Genomic DNA, 17,244 nt, shown 5'->3' with positions numbered 1-17,244 from the left:
ACACAGCTGCCTGAGAAGTGTAACCGTACGGAATGCGGTTTTCACCACTGGTCACACTCTGCTGCTAGCAAAATATATTGCACATTTTGCTAGCATTTTTCTAGATTTAATCGGCAATCAGCCGCTAGAAAGTAGCTTGTGCGCGACAACATTTCTTATCGGTTCCATACGAATATCATCCCTGATTTTTCTAGCGGTCCTATTTTTCCATCTGAGTACCAGGCTGAGCTAAAAAGAGGGTTGATTTCTTATCGTTTGCATGGAAATATCATCCCTGATTCTGTCTCAAGAATAGTTTGCGTGTCTGAGTACTGTGCTCCAAGCTGATGTAGTTGAAACATCGAATCGTTCATATCGATAGTACGCATTTATCCTTTACAGCCGTGGTTTTTTCAGAGTTCAAAAATTTGAGAATTTCGGAAATTTTCTGTCCATCCGTTGAATAAACTTAAAGTTAAAGAAATGTAATATTTTCAATGTAAGAATTTAAAGTTTTAGGGTAAAATTGCAACACAAAATACGAGCGCCAAACAGACAAAAGATCAACCGATAGACAAAGCTACGCTACGGTTGTGTTAGTCAAAGTGCGCTGAGCTAGAATCCGCCAGAGAGGTACGCCAGCGACTTTTACTTCGCATTTCAGTTTTGGTTTTGGCTACCTGTACGAAAAAGCCTACCCGCTTCTGTCTTTTTATTGAGCGTCCGAATGACTAATATTTAAAAAAAAAATAGTTTAACCACAGTTATTGCCTGTGGTTCTGTGCATATACATAAGCGGTAGCGAAAGAGAGCGTCCATTTTTGTAGCAGCACTCCAGCGCGGGTTTTCTATTGTCCTGGTGCAGCCTGCCGTCGGTCAACCTGAAAGGTAACTCATTTCAATCTGGAATTTTCTCGTAATTATCCTTGAAAACAAACCTTTTTAAGAAATCCAATGAATATGAACATTTCCTAGCATGCCATTTGCAAGATCTCTCACCCATACACATACATATGTACATATGTATAGTTTAATACATGTCTGTTTGCCAGACCAATGTTGTGTTTGTTTTACACAAAGTACGCACACCCTCGATGAATGCGTTGCAAAATTTTAAGAGATGATTAACACTTATGTACATTTTCTTCCTGCAGTATGCGGGTAATCCAGAATTTTGCAGTGAATAAACGTATAAGCAGGCTATTAACAAATCGCTTTTTACTTTTTCGCTCATAGTTTTTTGGGACCGTAGTAATACTGTTTGAGACGGCAAAATTCCACTTAATTAGCAAACTGGAGAAAATAAATAAACGCGCCCAGCTCATACGGGACAAAATGGTGTTGGCTGAGCGCAACATTACGGATGTGGTGCGAAACGGACGTCGGTCGCGTGGACCCAGCCCCAACACGAATACAACTGGTGGTGTGGCTTCTAATGCGAACATAGTTGTGAGCGGAGGTGGTGGGGCTGGGGTTGTTAACACCACAAATCCACAATCCAATGAGAAGGCCTCAACGATCGTACCGGGTGCGGGCACGCCGGAGAGCTCAGACGACGACAACTGTAAGTTGCAGTTAGCCCAACCAGTGCTCAAGTTAGCAATTTCACTACTTCTTTCTTCTCCAAAATCCAGCAACAAAGCGCAACGGGAAATCAAAGGCCAAGCAATCTGACTATGAAGGTAAATGAGATCCTTGCTCATATTTCACTCGCTTCTCAAGCTAAATAAACATTCACAGAAAAAATTCGCGTTGGACGCGACTATCAGGCGGTTTGTCCGCCACTCGTCGCCGAAGTTGAGCGCCGCCCAGAACAAATGAATGAACGCGCCCTCTTGGTCTGGTCGCCAACAAAAGAGATACCAGACCTAAAACGTACGTTACATAGTAAGCTCGGTGGCATGACAATACCCAATCCAAATGCTTCCTTAAATTAACATTTGACCGGTTGACCTCTGCATTTCTATACTCGATAAATTTTTAGATTTGCACTTGCATGAGGTGGTGTTATGTCATGCCAAGTCTGATGTTTACTCTGTGTTGCTTAGTAAATTATTTATACAAAATCTCGTCAACATGCAGTTGAGGAGTACATTTCAGTGGCAAAGGAGAAGTACGGCTACAACGGTGAACAAGCTCTAGGCATGCTGTTCTGGCACAAACACGACTTGGAGCGGGCCGTGATGGACTTGGCCAACTTTACGCCATTTCCTGATGAGTGGACCATTGAGGACAAAGTCTTATTTGAGCAGGCATTTCAGTTTCATGGGAAAAGCTTCCATCGCATACGTCAAATGGTAAGTGAATCTTTGCCGAGTTGTGATGTAGGTTTAACATAGTTTCACCTTAACAAATCGAATAGCTACCAGACAAGTCAATCGCAAGTTTGGTGAAATACTATTACTCGTGGAAGAAGACGCGTCATCGTAGCAGTGCAATGGATCGACAGGAAAAGACCATGAAGGCTTGTGTCAAGGATGGTTCCGAGAATGGCAGTGAAGTGGGTAGCAATGAGGAGTCTGATAACGATGACAAGGTAATTATCAGGTAGAAAGGAACTTTTAGTGTAAAGATCATTCCCTGCTATCTTATATCCATACATATTTATGTACAAAACATATGCATGACTTATCTAATTAATAATATATATCATATATAAAATATAGTTATTTTCTTTCGTTTTTGATAATCTAATATAGTCTAAAATATTTAAGGATCCAATTCATTAGGTACAATTTTCATATGTACATACATATATACAATTATTTAACTCTTCAAAAACGACTGATTGTGAACGCTAGAGATTGACATCTTTTTTGTTGTACGGATACTTGTATTGAGGCTCCTTTCCAAACCCGCCTAATAACAAAGTGAAAGTTCGTATTTGTATGTATATTAAGTTGAATCTGTATCTCCTACAAGTCTGAGCTCTGCGCATGCAGCTATGAGGTATACGTCGTTACAAAGTTCATTATTCTTTCAGATGACCGCCGTGCCTGCATACATCTCATAAACACTTAACAGAGTACACGCACGCACACATTCTAATACTAATGCCAAAACCAATATAATGAACAGCATCCACAAGACTTACATTAATAATACTTCGTACTCGTACAAAAACGCAAGTTGCAATTTCAGAGTATATTTGACTTGATTGAGAGACTATGATTTTATCACATGCTAAATCTAAAGATCAGTTTTACACTAGACTAAGACAATTAACAAAGAAACCATTTGTTCAGTAAACAATTTTCTTTAATACTGATAATCATTGATTTGTAAATTATTTTTTATGAATTATTAAGTTATATAAAGACATTAATCAATTTAAGTTCCCTGAGTAATAACCAAAAAAAAAAAATATAAAAGTTACAATTAATCAAATATGTATGTTAGTATAGTTTCAAAGAAATATAAAAGTATATGGACATTTTTTTGAGGTCGAAAGGAAAATTCGAACGCATAGTTTTCCATTAAAACGTACAACTTAATTAGCCCCATACTCTGGTGCTAAGTTCGCTTTTGAGATATTTAAAAAAAAAAACAAAAGCACAAAAATAAAAGTTGTTCTCGCGGCAATTAATTCAAAGTCCTACTTCAGCGAAAGTAAATGCGATATATGTATGTATTAATGCCGACTTCTGATAATGTGGGTGTTCATGTTTTCTATGCATTTATACAATTAAAGAAGGACATGATTAGGACATGGACAAAGCAGACCGCTCCTCACTTGTCATGAGAGTTGACCGCTCAAATTGCACAGGAGAGTGTGGTGTTAGGAGAGAATGAGGTAGAAAGTAAGAGATCGAGGGTACGACATTCATTCACTTACAACTTAGTTTACTCATTCGTTGTGATTCTGAAATCTTGTAAATCTAATCATTTTCTCTAACTCAGCGCTTTCTGTTACTCATAGAGTAAATAGGGTATATTTCATTTGAGCATGATAGTAGATTTATGTAACGCACAGAAGGAAACGTTTCCGACCCCACAAAATACATACATATATATATTCTTGATCAGCATCAGTAGCCGTGTCTACGTCTGTCTGTCCGTCCGCCCGGACATCAAAAACTATAAGAGCTATAGCTATAGATATCACTCTTTTACAAGTGTTTTTACATACATATATACAGACTGAGAACCGGGTATAAAAGTTGTGACGCGTACGAAGCGTCTCACAAACGTCCATATTCGTTTTAAACTTCTAATTAAGCGAAAGTTGAGGCAATATTGGTGCTAATTTTTTATAAATGGTGTACATTGATGTCCCTTTAAAACAGGGCTCGGCACGGCCCTATCCCTGGGGTGCGGAAAAATGCGCTGCTGCTGCGCTGCCCTCACGTACACGCGTACTACATTGATTCGTACCAATACCAATATAGTGAAATGTTCCGTTTTGCGTGCTGTCTTCACACACAAACGCAAAAACGGCTTGTTAATTGTATGGGTGCCGAGCCCTGCTTTAAAATCATAACAATTATACGCAGATATTATTCCTAGTTTTTTTTTTATACCCGGTACTCGAAGAGTAAATAGGGTATATTGTATTTGTGCACAAAAGTGGATGTATTTAAAACACAGAAGGAAACGTTTCTAAACCCATAAGGTAACTCTTGATCAGCATCAATAGCCAAGTCGATACAGTCTGTCTGTCCGTCCGTATTGTTGATCCGCCTAGATCTCAGAGCCTATAAAAGCTATTCACCAAATTTTGCATTAGGACTGCTATGATATCACACTGTTACAAGTGTATTTCAAAGTTTCGCCACGCCCCCTGTCGCCACCGCAAATGTCGAAAACCTGCTGGATCCATAATTTTTAAGATAAATCTTCCAAATCTTTTAGATCATCAGAGCAGTTTAGATCATTATCATAGCCAGAATGAAGAAATTTATTTGCAGTGACTACCCTCAGCCCGTACCAACCACAAAGTGGATGTATGTAACGCACAGAAGGAAACGTTTCCGCCCCATAAAGTATATATATTCTTGATCAGCATCAATAGCCGAGTCGATAGAGCCATGTCTGTCTGTTCATCTGTCCGTCTGTCCGACTGTCCGTCTGTCCGTCTTGTTTGTCGGCTAGTTCTCAGAGACTATAAGAGCTAGAGCCACCTCCAGACTGCTGTATGCTCACACTGAAACCAGTGTATTTCAAAAACTAGCCCCGCCTCCTTCCGCCACCGCAAAAGAGCGAAAACCTCCCAAAGCTACAATTTTGAAGATAAAAGAAAACTAAAAACACCATTCGGTAGGGAATGACCATATCTATCAGATTGGATTGGATCATTATTATAGCCGCAATGAAGAAATTAATTTTCAGTGGCTAAACCCACCCTGTCCAGCAGCAAAAAGCATTAACACCACATGATTCTATAATAGTTGGTTAATAACATGTAACTTGAACCTCTGTGCAGTGGTGTGCTGAACAAAAGTAGTATTCCACAGAACACACGTGCAATTTTTACTACCAAGCTAAAAATATACACGGACAAAACTTTGGACAATTTAATAACTACACACAACTATCAAAAACCATGTATTAGCAATGAATTTTAATATCTCGACCTACTATTTCCATATTTTTACTTTTATTTAAACTTTGAAATTGAGTTACACTTTAAGCTGCAAGTTGCTCAATGTTTCCCGCACTTTTTCACATGTCAAAGCATATCAAAATCAGCCGACTTTGAAAGCGCGCAAAGAATGTGTGGTACTCCGCAAACATCTTCTAAAACCAGTTTTATTCTATCCTGATATTCAGGAATCAGAAAATTTAATTCGCATTCAAATATTTTATCCAAAAAAATAGCATAAATGCCAAAAATTCCGGCTTTTTACCCATAGTGCAGTGTGCGGCCTCTGCCTCTGCCGCGGCTCTGCCTCTGACGTGGATCTGTAGTGTGCGGCTCTAGGGGAGGGGGGGCGAGCGAAAATAGCGTGTTGGCGTGAGAAGTTATATGGATGTAGATGACAGGTGTAGAAAAAATGTAAAATGTCAAATGTAAAATTCGAAAAACAATACGGTATAGGTACACTGACTGAGTGCCGTGTATAAAAGCTGTGACGCGTAAGATGCGTCTCACACGTCCATTCTCGTTTTTTTAATAGCTATTTTAGTTATTTGGCAAAACATTAATAAAAACTAAAAAATATCGGCTTCATTAAAAGTCTTAATTTTTTGTTAAAAAGTCAATGTATCAATTTTTAAACGTTTCCAATTCTTTAAATTTATAAATTTTTCAAAATGTTTTGTGCAAAGGCCCGTACCCATTATCACACTCAGAATATGCTTGGGTATTATATTATGTCCCACTTGGTTTGCATACGGACCTAAAGGTCATGCTTTTCGATGGAATGATGAATAAAGAATATTAGATAAGCCTTTTGGAGACCAATTTGGCACATTTAAAATTTTTAAGATTTTAATTGTGCTAACCCCATACTGGATATCACCTGCCAGCGGAACGGGTACTCGATGAAAACTAAAATCGTGATAAATTGTCGCAATAATGCGAGTTATAACCTAATGTAGTAGTCTACTCAAAGAAAATATCTAAATCCCATTTTATATCTACCAGTCCGTGCCAAAGGGTATTCATGACCTTTAGGTCCGTATGCAAACCAAGTGGGACATAATATCTGGCGAGAACATTAAAAATGTAGTGGAGAATATACCCAAGCATATTCTGAGTGTGATAAAGGCTAACGGGCCTTTGCACAAAACATTTTAGAAAATTTATATATTTAAAAAATTGGAAACGAGCAAAAGTGGATACTGACTTTTTTAACAAAAAAAAATTATAACTTTTAATGAAGACGATATTTTTTAGTTTTAATTTTTGTTTTGTTTTATTGCCAAATAACTAAAGAAGCTATTAAAAAGAATTTACTAATTTTTACAGATTTTACAAGCGTTTAAACTGAAAAGTGGTAACCAAGTATCCACAAATTCTCGCCACTGCACTATGGGTAAAAAGCCCGAATTTTTGGCATTTGTGTAATTTTTTTTGGGTAAAATATTTGAATGCGACTTAAGTTTTCTGATTCCTAAATATCCAGATAGAACAAATCTGGTTTTAGAAGATTGAAGATTAGAAGTACCATATGTTTTTTGCGCGCTATCAAAGTCGGCTGATTTTTAGATGCTTTGACTTTTGTAAAATTGCGGGAAACATTGACCAACTTGCAGCTTTAATTTTAGCTCGATTTCAAAGTTTAAATAAAAGTAAAAATATGGAAATAATAGGTCGAGGTATTTAAATGAATGCATGTTTTTTGATAGTTGTGTGTAGTTTTTTAATTGTCCAATGTTTTGTTCGCGTATGTAGTTTTTTAATTGTCCAATGTTTTGTTCGCGTATATTTTTTGCTTGGTACTAACAATTGCACGTGTGTTCTGTGGAATATTATTTATACACAGCACACCACTGCACAGAGGTTCAAGTTACATGTTATAAACCAACTATTTTTGAATCATGTGGTGTTAATGCTTTTTGCCCGTTTTTGCCCCTTTTCGGGAAATTTAAAATGTTGCAGATGCTTACGAGTTCACTCAGGCAGCACTGCTGGAGGTCTGGACCAACATCAATCGCGAAGCAGACGCAATAAAATGTTGTAATTTAAAGAGTATTGACAAAAACTGACTAAAGATGAAACTATTACAATTCAAACGAAAATTATCCAATTTATTGCTCAGTTAAACAAGTACTAAGCGAAATTCAATTGTACGTTGGAGCGATTCCAATCAAATTACTTTTAACCAAACAATCATTCAATCAAATATATTTTTTTATCTTTTCTCATAATCTTTTTTCTCTTTTCTCATATCTCTCTTATCTTTTGAATACCTTCTGTTATAATAAATACGACGTAAATGGGTTCAAGTTTGTATGGGGGCGGGAGGTAGGCGGGTCCAAATGACTAAATTTTTTTTTTTCCGAAATCCTACTTTAGTCTAACGAACATTCATGCCAATTTGTAGAGCTCTAGCTCTTTTGGTTTGGTAAATGCCAAAAAAACGGGCTTTTTACCCATAGTGCACTGTACATATGTACATATGTAGAACAAATTTCAAATGTAAAATTTAAAATTTGAAAATACCACTAAGGTACAGATGTACTACTGAGTACTGGATATAAAAGTTGTGACGCGAAAGAAGCGTCTCACACGTTCTTACTCAATTTTTGAGTGTGTGTGAAGGTGCATTAATTTGGAGACTATTAAAATGTTGCTCATTCAAATCTATGGAGGGACGGCTGAGCTAAGCTCCTGAGTAAATATATTCAGTGTACCATTTCTAAGCCCCGTATCATTGAGAAAAAATTAGTTTGGTTCCTTGAGAGAAAATCGTGTGGGTAAACATTGTGCACTTCAGTGAACTTTTAAGTGAGTGAACAAACTCACTCAGTTGTTCAGTTGGTTTCGATGGCTCTTAAAATATGTTGTCGTACTCCTCCCACCAGTATTTTTTTTTCAGTTTCCTCCTCCACCACGTTGCTTTCAGACTTGTCGTTGCTCGACGAGTCAATAGGGTATATTGTATTTGTGCGAATAACGGAAGGAAACGTTTCCGACCCCATAAAGTATATATATTCTTGATCAGCATCAATAGCCGAGTCGATTGAGCCATGTCTGTCTGTCCGTCCGTCCGTCTTGTTGAGCGCCTGGATCTCAGAGACCATAAAAGCTAGAGCCACCAAATTTTGCATCCAGACTTCTGTATGCTCACACTGTTACAAGTGTATTTTTAAAAAAGAGCACCGCCCACTTCCGCCCCCGCAAAAGTGCGAAAACCTCCCAACCCTAACATTTTGAAGATAAAAGAAATCTAAAAACGCCATTCCGTAGGGAATGACCATATCTTTGTCTTGTTTGTCGGCTAGTTCTCAGAGACTATAAGGGCTAGAGCCACCAAATTTTGGCTCCAGACTATTTCAAAAATTAGCCCCGCCCCCGTAAAAGGGCGAAAACCTTCCAAACCTACAATTTTGAAGATAAAAGAAATCTAAATCTAACGCCATTCTGTAGGGAATGACCATATCTATCAGATCACCAAATTGGGTTGTTTAAAACATCCCCACACCATTTTACATTTACCGGCATGTTTCACGGTTTGTTTGATATGATGTCCTTGTGTTTCATCAAGCTAGACAATAATATTTTAAATTTATCGATGTTGTTTCTTCAGTCTCAGGTACAACATAGGCACTATTTAATAAATACATGAAATCTGCTTCGATTGTTATGAAAAATGTCTTAATTTTATGTTAGTATTACTAGAATATAACAAAAAATATTTAACGTCAATTCTGTGACCGTATTGTTGATTAGAAAATTTAGAAATATAAGATAACGAAAAGTGCAAAAGTGAGTACATGTGAGTTGTTTTGGCTTGTCATTTTTCGCTCTGTTAAAGCTTTTCATTTCTCTTTGTTTTCATTGCCTGTTTGCTAAGAATACAGTTATTAATACACACAAAAATTGGTGTGCTTGCCTTCATTCGTTTAGAAGTTATGGGCGACGAAAATCAGTAATTGTGAACATGTACTCATCATTGCTCCCGAATGTACATAAATACTTTGTGGGGTCGGAAACGCTTCCTTCTATGTGTTAAATTTTGTTACCACAATCACAACATACCCTATATACTTTTTTCCTTAGTATATTTTTATTTCCTTAGTTTTTAAAGTCAAAATTGTTTTGCATTTGAAAGTTTAACATTTTCCAGACGGTAAACTTAAACCGTGTTTGTATACACTTTTTAGATGCATTTATCAGCATGCCATTTTAGAATGGCAAAGTTCATTACAACCAGATTAGAGACACTTAAGTTATGCGAAAGTCGGTTCAATTCCTTAAGGAAAATAAAGTTCGATTAGTGTAATTAAAGCTCTTTAGATTCATTTGAAAAGCGGAAACTTAAATTTTTATTTTTATACCCGGTACTCGAAGAGTAAATAGGGTATATTGTATTTGTGCGAATAACGGTTGTATGTAACGCACAGAAGGAAACGTTTCCGACCCCATAAAGTATATATATTCTTGATCAGCATCAACAGCCGAGTCTATGTCTGTCTGTCTGTCTTGTTTGTCGGCTAGTTCTCAGAGACTATAAGAGCTAGAGCCACCAAATTTTGGCTCCAGACTGCTGTATGCTCACACTGAAACCAGTGTATTTCAAAAATGAGCCACGCCCCCTTCCGCCTCCGCAAAAGGGCGAAAACATAACAAATCTACAATTTTGAAGATATCAGAAAACTAAAAACGCTATTCCGTAGGGAATGACCATATCTATCACCAAATTGGGATGCGATTGGATCATTATTATAGCCACAATGAAGAAATTAATATACAGTGGCCAAACCCACCCCGTCCCGCAGCATTCTCACTCTGCTTCGCGCTGTTTATGGCCTCTGCCCCTGACACGGCTCTGCCTCTGCCGCGACTCTGCAGTGTGTGTCTATTGGGGAGGGTGGCGAGGTAAAGGAGTTTATAATTAAGTGAAAACCTTATGTATATACGTATGTACATATGTACATACATATGTGTTTACATACATAAATATGTTTAGTATATATTGAGAGATATTTAAAGGTAGAAATAATAGACCCTTTTCGTTATCCCTGTGTTTGCCTTCCATTTTACGCTTTCGCAATGAGCCACATATAAATGTTATAAATATGATCATGGATCGTACATATATGTAGAACACCATATTTGAGTTGATAAGGACGTTATCATAAAGTATTCCCTAAATAATCTACTGCCTACACTAATCTACAATCTACACTAAGTACTCGTCTCTGGAAATAATGAGGCGTACTATGTCTAAATGTAAATTTCCTTAATGAGGTGGAAATTGGCAATTTTCTATCTTTTAGTAAACGACAGTCTTAACGAAGCCTCTCCATTTCCCTAATCATTCGAAGAGAGAACCCTGAAGAGAGAGAAAGAGAGAGGGAGAGAGAGAAAAAGAGAGAGAGAGAGAGAGAGAGAGAGAGAGAGAGAAATACACAATCATTAATTGGTATGCACACATTAAAACACACTGTCGTAAAATCAGCCCAATAAGTGCACCTCATTCTAAATTTTTGAAAATTTAACTGCAGATTGTGGATTGTCGAACAAGAAACACAAATAAGATGAGATCTTTTTTTTAAAGGGTTTGGGTGGGTAAAGCCTTGCAAGCCGGGGTAGCGTAGCACCGTTTTTACTGGCAATCAAGAGACAAGAAAAAAAACCAACCAATCAAGCAAACAGCATAAAACAAACAAATCAAAAACACAATTTTGTACTTGTTAAGTGTTACCAACTGAACTAAAGCAACAACCAAATACGTTTTTCTCTTCTCTTTGCATTTACTGTCAATAAAACCAACCAATTGTCCGAAAAAAACAACCAAAAAATATCAACAAAATAAAAAACAATCTATCGAAATTATTGAGCATAACGTGTTGTACCCATAAAATCATTCGATCTCGAATTTGAATTTCAACAACCAATCGATAAAATTGATACCACTGCACTGTGAATGCGTTAAATCGAAAACGAAAAATGAATCAAATCTTTGCATGGTCTGTGCGCCAACAGACGGGCCATAACAAAAATGGTACAAACAATAGCAGTAACAGTGCTGGCAGCAGCTGTATCAGCAACAACAATAATTGCGACAATAATAATGGAGGAAGCAACAGCATCAACAGCAACGACTTGAACGTGGATCAAATGTGCTTCTACGCTTCTAATGCGGTCAACGATAATATACTAGGCTATGGTCTGCCAACCGAAGTTGCAACCAATGGCATCAACAGCAGCATTGGAAACGGAATCATTTCCGGCGATATCAACAACGACGAAAAATCGCCGCGACGCGTGGTTGTGGGCGGTTTTTGCAAAACGTGCAATGTGGTTTGCCACGTTCTATACGATTCGCCATTGGGGCGCATGTGCAAAAGTTGTCATACGCATTGGAGGTAGATATAATTTCATGGATAACGTATACTGTACATATATATATATATAGAATATATATATATATATATGTATCTACTATCCGCTTTAAGTTATACAAACGATCAAGATAATGCTAAGTCTCTAATCTCTCTCTCTTCTCCCTTCTCCTTAATAAATATTGCATTCAATTGAATATTGTTTGTGCCACAACGATGCTCCTTGTTCCAATTATACACTCACATGATTAATGTCCTTCCCGAATCTTTCACGGTCCAATTCTTTTACTCGACCCTATGGTAGACGCACGGGAAATCTTCGACCAATTTCCGGTCCTGAGAGCAATGCACCCAGACGTTCTAATCACAACAGCGCAGCCATTGTGGCTGCCGATCGCTCCAAACGCAAACCTCCCAGGGGCATGTACATCAATCACGACGATCTCACTGCCCTCGCCACCTGCAAGAACCCCAGCGTGTATTTAGCCGAACGTGATCGCAAGATCAGCGCTTTAATGGTTGAAGTAAGATATTTTCAAAACTCCTCCCTCTTCCATCCATGACACCTGGTTCTTTTCTTTTTGCGTTTTGCCACGCAGAACTTCTGACAAAATTTAAATTACATTTTTGTGACCTTGACAAAACTAACCATTTAAAACTGGTTTTCCCACACATAGTCTAGTATTTTATCTAGATATAGAAAGTCTTTTAACTTAAGCTAAAGTTGGTACAATGAAAATATCAGAATATTTTTTTCCTCCGTTGATTAGATTTTGCTTTAGTTAGCTCATTTTAATAATATAATATTAAACAATCTCGAAAAATTAAAAAGATTTTTACATTGCGCGCAATAATGATATCATTAGAAATTTAAAAGTCATAATTTATCGGAAATCTTTATTTAGAGTATCGTATAGATTTATTTAGAGGATCATTTCCAGTATTAATTGTAATAGCTCTTTTTAACGACACAAAGTCCAAGAATAAGGTTGATTTAGATCAGAGATTTTCATATCACTGCTTTTACATTCACCGACACGCATATAGATTTGTATACATATTTGTTCCCACGTTTACCAGACCCAATTTTAAACCATGGACCCAATGACAATTTTCAATTGAATGCCCCCTGCACCCTGACCCATTGCAGATACAAAAAAATAGGCAGCTTATGGAGGTGTTGGATAAGGAATGCGATGCTATTAATGTTGACGATATTGTATCTAAGCCAGCCATAGCGATTTCGGAGTCGCCCACAGCGCAGCCGCGCACTTCTGCTCGTTGGACTCCGGATGAGATCAAGGTGGCGCTCCTCGTCTTGCGCGATTATGGAAAGAACTATCCGGTGAGTATGACTTCTTTCATTCACAGAAATTCAAAATCATCTGGCTATGCCCTCCTTGAAACTGCAGATGATAGCCAAACTTGTGCCCACCAAGACCGAAGCGCATGTTCGTGCATTCTACTTAAACAATCGTCGTCGATACAATCTCGACCAGATCGTGAAAGAGTATGAGGCTGGAAAGTCGGAAGAGTCTGGTGTTGAAGATCATAACGAACAGATAGATGATGGGTCAGCACCAGCAGCTAACTCAGGCTCAGTTAATAAGCTGGTTACCGATCCCAGCAACAACGGACTTAACCCCAATCAGGAGTTACAGGCTAAAAAAGAGACCCCCGAACTGGTAACAGCTGAAGTACAAAGCGACAACAGTGATACAGCAGTTGTCACTGCCATTGCAATACCCGCTGAGGTTGTTAATTCAAACAGTAGCCTCGTTGTCGTACCCACCGGCAAAAAGACTGCTACAATCACCATTATGGATGAGTCGGATACCGCCACTACCTCGAGTAGCGATATGGCCATCAGCAGCACCAATACCGGTGTTAGTGCCTCATCCTCGTCACTATCGAGTGTTAACACTCCACCCGCGCCAATATTGGTTGATCAGAAAGAGCCCGACAGCGAAGAGTTATCCGCACTAAATCACAGTTCAAAAGGTGACGCAGACGGTGCTGGAGCAAATGCAGGCAATGCCAATGCCAAACGCGAAATCTCCACCGTGGTAGGTCTACTCCAGTGCCGCTCCAGCAAACAATTTCTTATCACTACTATGTTTATTGTATCTGTCAACAGATGTCTGCCGAACAGCCCCCAGCCAAAAAAATAGCACTCTGCACTAGCGTGGAACTTCTCGAAAAGTAACTGACCTACGGAGCTCGGTGATGTGTTCACATATGAGATATATATATATATACATTCATATATATATATATATATACCGATACATACATATATAGCAAAATTTTGTGCAGCCGCCTCAATCTGCATTCAAGCCGCGACATCCTGTTAGTGCCGAGACCACCGGTAATTAAGACAGGCACATTCATAAGATGTTAGTTAAAGATAGGGCTTAAAGAGTATTTCTAAATTTTTTTTATATTGAATTGACTATTTTTTTTGTTATATTTCTTTTTTGGGATGCATTTACTAAATGAAAAACATTGCAGCATGACCTAAACGAACATAACATTCGTATTTCGAATTACACTGAGATTGATTAGACAGGTGAAAACATGTGTATATTTTTTGGCGAAACAAAGTTGCTGAAGTTGGATGAAAAGAAAAAGGTTTTTTCCAGAAGCTTCAAAGTTCAGATTTGGTGGTTTACGGCAGAACGGCTACAATACTTTCCTATAAAATATAAGTGCAGCTTAGTCGCTCTGTAAAGACCACAGAAACGAAGAAAAAGTGCACGGGGAAGTTACTACATCCGTGACATTATCTGTGTGTACTATTAATATAATTAAAATGGAGTATGATGGAATTACACAAGTGTAAATTATAAACTTTACTATCACCCTTTTTTTTGAGCTGTAATTAGAATGTAATGAAGCACTTTTGAAATTCTAGACAACATTAGCCGCAAGAATGATATATTCCAAACGGTGGGACCGCTACAGCCTCTACACATCTGAGAACGGCAAAGAGATGGCTCGACTTCAACTAAAAGTTGCTATTAAATAAATTACAATATAACTGGACAAAATGTATACAGAAGCGAAATCCATTTAGAAACACAAATAAAAACGTTAAATATTATTTTCGAGAAGGATTTCATGGCTTGAATAATTTTTGCCAGTCTGTCCTTGGCCAACATTATAAGGATCTATGATTTTTCCACGAGTGCCCATGCCACGTACGTATGTATAGTTCTCCGTGTGAAAATCATGGTGGTCCCTCGTTCCAGGCGCAAACGGCTTACGCTTGGCCTAGGACTATATAATAGTAGATGAGTAACGTCCATAAACTTAAATGGCAATATTCAAACAAGATTTTTTTCGAACGATAGAAAGCGACGAATTCCGGCGCGGTCCCAGCGCAGGAATTTGAGAGCGTAAAAATCTAGAACGAGAAGGAACGTTGTGAGACGCGTGGTACGTGTCACAATGTTTATACCCGGTACTGTCAGTATATACATATGTATGTATGTATGTATGTACATTTATATGCTTGTGAGTATTTATGTAACCTTAGTCACTAAGGCTTAGTGTGATGCCAATGACTAAACACTACCAAGATGTGGCATGAGCGACCATAAAGCTGTTCGCTACGCCCTATAAACAGGAAGCTCGCGGAGTCTCAATTGTCTTTTCGGCTATGCTTTGTTTCTGACCGAGACCAGATGTGCGAAAGGTTCGTCGATTGTGAAGTCATTGACGGCAAGCAGAAGTCTCGACGGGCCTGAGTCATACAGTGGAAAATTTCAGCTTGCTAAATTAATAAGTGATAGAAACGTGTTTTTTATATATTCAAAGCGCCAATAAAGCTCGTCGACTTTTACCAATTTTCGGCTGAGTCCCCACTGTGTCGAGCCAAAGACTTCAGCTCCAAATTTTGAAAAAAAGTTAATTCAGTGTGATATCACATGAGTCGATATACATATGTAGCTGTGTCTGTCTGTCCGTCCTGATGAGAGCCTAGTACACAGATAAGGCAACCTAATATGCATCCAGACAGCTGTATGCTGTGATTGTGATGAGTGTGACAGTGAGTAAAAGGGCGTGATGTTCTGAGATGTGATGTAGTTGTTGATGTATATGATAGACGTAGAAAAATTTTAAAATTAGACAAAATCAAAAGGTTACATATGTTTTTTATACCAGGTACTCGAAGAGTAAATAGGGTATATTGTATTTGTGCGAGTAACGGTTGTATGTAACGCAAAGAAGGAAACGTTTCGGACCCCATAAAGTATATATATTCTTGATCGGCATCAATAGCCGCGTCGATAGAGCCATGTCTGTCTGTCCGTCCTGATGAGCGCCTAGTACTCAGAGACTATAAGAGCTAGAGCCACCAAATGTTGCATCCAGACTTCTGTATGCTCACACTGTTACAAGTGTATTTCAAAAATGAGCCCCGCCCCAGCAAAAGGGCGAAAACCTCCCAAATCTACAATTTAGAAGATAAAAGAAAACTAAAAACGCCATTCCGTAGGGAATGACCATATCTATCAGATCACCAAATTGGGATCCGATTGGATCATTATTATAGCCACAATGAAGAAATTAATTTGCAGTGGCCAAACTCACCCCGTCCCGCAGCTTATATTTGTTTTTTACACATTCTCTCATTCATTCTCTCTCTGCTTCGCGCATTTTGTGGCCTCTGCCCCTTAAACGTCTCTGCCCCTGCCTCTGCCGCGACTCTGCCCTGACTCTGCAGTGTGTGTCTCTGGGGGAGGGTGGCGATCTAAAGGTGCTTGTTGGCGTGAGTAGTGTTGTTAATGTAGATGACAGCTGAAGAAAATATGTAAAATTTGACAAATAACCGCTAAGGTGCAGATGTAGTACTGAGTGCCAGGTATAAAAGTTGTGACGCGTAAGAAGCGTCTCACACGTCCCTTCTCGTTTTTTTTGTATTCATTCGTTTACTCCTTCAACCTAGTCTTTTCTTGCTTTATAATTTTGTACAATTTTGAGTGCGGGCCGTATTTGGGAGTGGGCGCCTAACGCGCGCGGTACTGCCGCAAGGCATTGCTTCGCACGCTCGAAGGCTCCTACTCCGTCACCTGCTTACGCCTTCTCTCCAAAACTCTCAGAGTTCGCAGAGGCGAACTCTGCTGCCGCTTCCCATGCCCTTGGTTCGGCCAGCATAATCGGCACCAAGGTCTCGGAGGAGATCCTGGCGCCTACTACTGCCTCCAGGCGATGTCGTTCGTGGTCATACATATGTATGTATGTACATATATATGTATTACACTAAGGTTACATACATGTTAATGTAAATACATACATACTGACTGA

The 17,244-nt window shown here is 38.6% G+C and overlaps 1 protein-coding gene across 5 annotated transcripts; it reads left to right on the top strand.

The window, feature by feature from the left end:
- Positions 1-364: 364 nt before the first annotated feature.
- On the top strand, positions 365-14,990 carry LOC117889573 (REST corepressor). 5 transcript variants are annotated; one of them, XM_034793973.1, is made up of 11 exons: positions 365-867; positions 1,216-1,543; positions 1,614-1,661; positions 1,720-1,854; positions 2,062-2,276; positions 2,342-2,515; positions 11,576-11,958; positions 12,239-12,458; positions 13,085-13,279; positions 13,347-14,000; positions 14,072-14,990. In XM_034793973.1, the coding sequence occupies exons 2-11, from the start codon at positions 1,315-1,317 to the stop codon at positions 14,138-14,140; spliced, it is 2,322 nt and encodes a 773-aa protein (XP_034649864.1). In that variant the 5' UTR covers positions 365-867; positions 1,216-1,314; the 3' UTR covers positions 14,141-14,990. The 5 variants fall into 5 exon arrangements, 3 of the variants coding, with proteins under 3 accessions (XP_034649864.1, XP_034649865.1, XP_034649866.1); XR_004648511.1 differs by lacking the exon at positions 365-867 and having other exon boundaries at positions 14,072-14,330; positions 14,446-14,990; XR_004648512.1 differs by lacking the exons at positions 365-867; positions 12,239-12,458; positions 14,072-14,990 and having other exon boundaries at positions 13,347-13,488.
- Positions 14,991-17,244: the final 2,254 nt, after the last annotated feature.

The sequence above is a fragment of the Drosophila subobscura genome, chromosome A (assembly GCF_008121235.1).
Source record: "Drosophila subobscura isolate 14011-0131.10 chromosome A, UCBerk_Dsub_1.0, whole genome shotgun sequence".
In the NCBI taxonomy this organism is placed as follows: Eukaryota; Metazoa; Arthropoda; class Insecta; order Diptera; family Drosophilidae; genus Drosophila; species Drosophila subobscura.
Note: the sequence above shows the minus strand (reverse complement) of the source record. Positions and strands in the feature narration are given on the sequence as shown.

Excerpts from the sequence above, each read along its gene's own strand:
- LOC117889573 (XM_034793973.1), top strand. The coding sequence starts at position 1,315 with ATGGTGTTGGCTGAGCGCAACATTACGGATGTGGTGCGAAACGGACGT. Across the intron at positions 1,544-1,613 it reads GAGCTCAGACGACGACAACT|CAACAAAGCGCAACGGGAAA; the intron begins GTAAGTTGCAGT and ends TCCAAAATCCAG. Across the intron at positions 12,459-13,084 it reads TCAGCGCTTTAATGGTTGAA|ATACAAAAAAATAGGCAGCT; the intron begins GTAAGATATTTT and ends GACCCATTGCAG.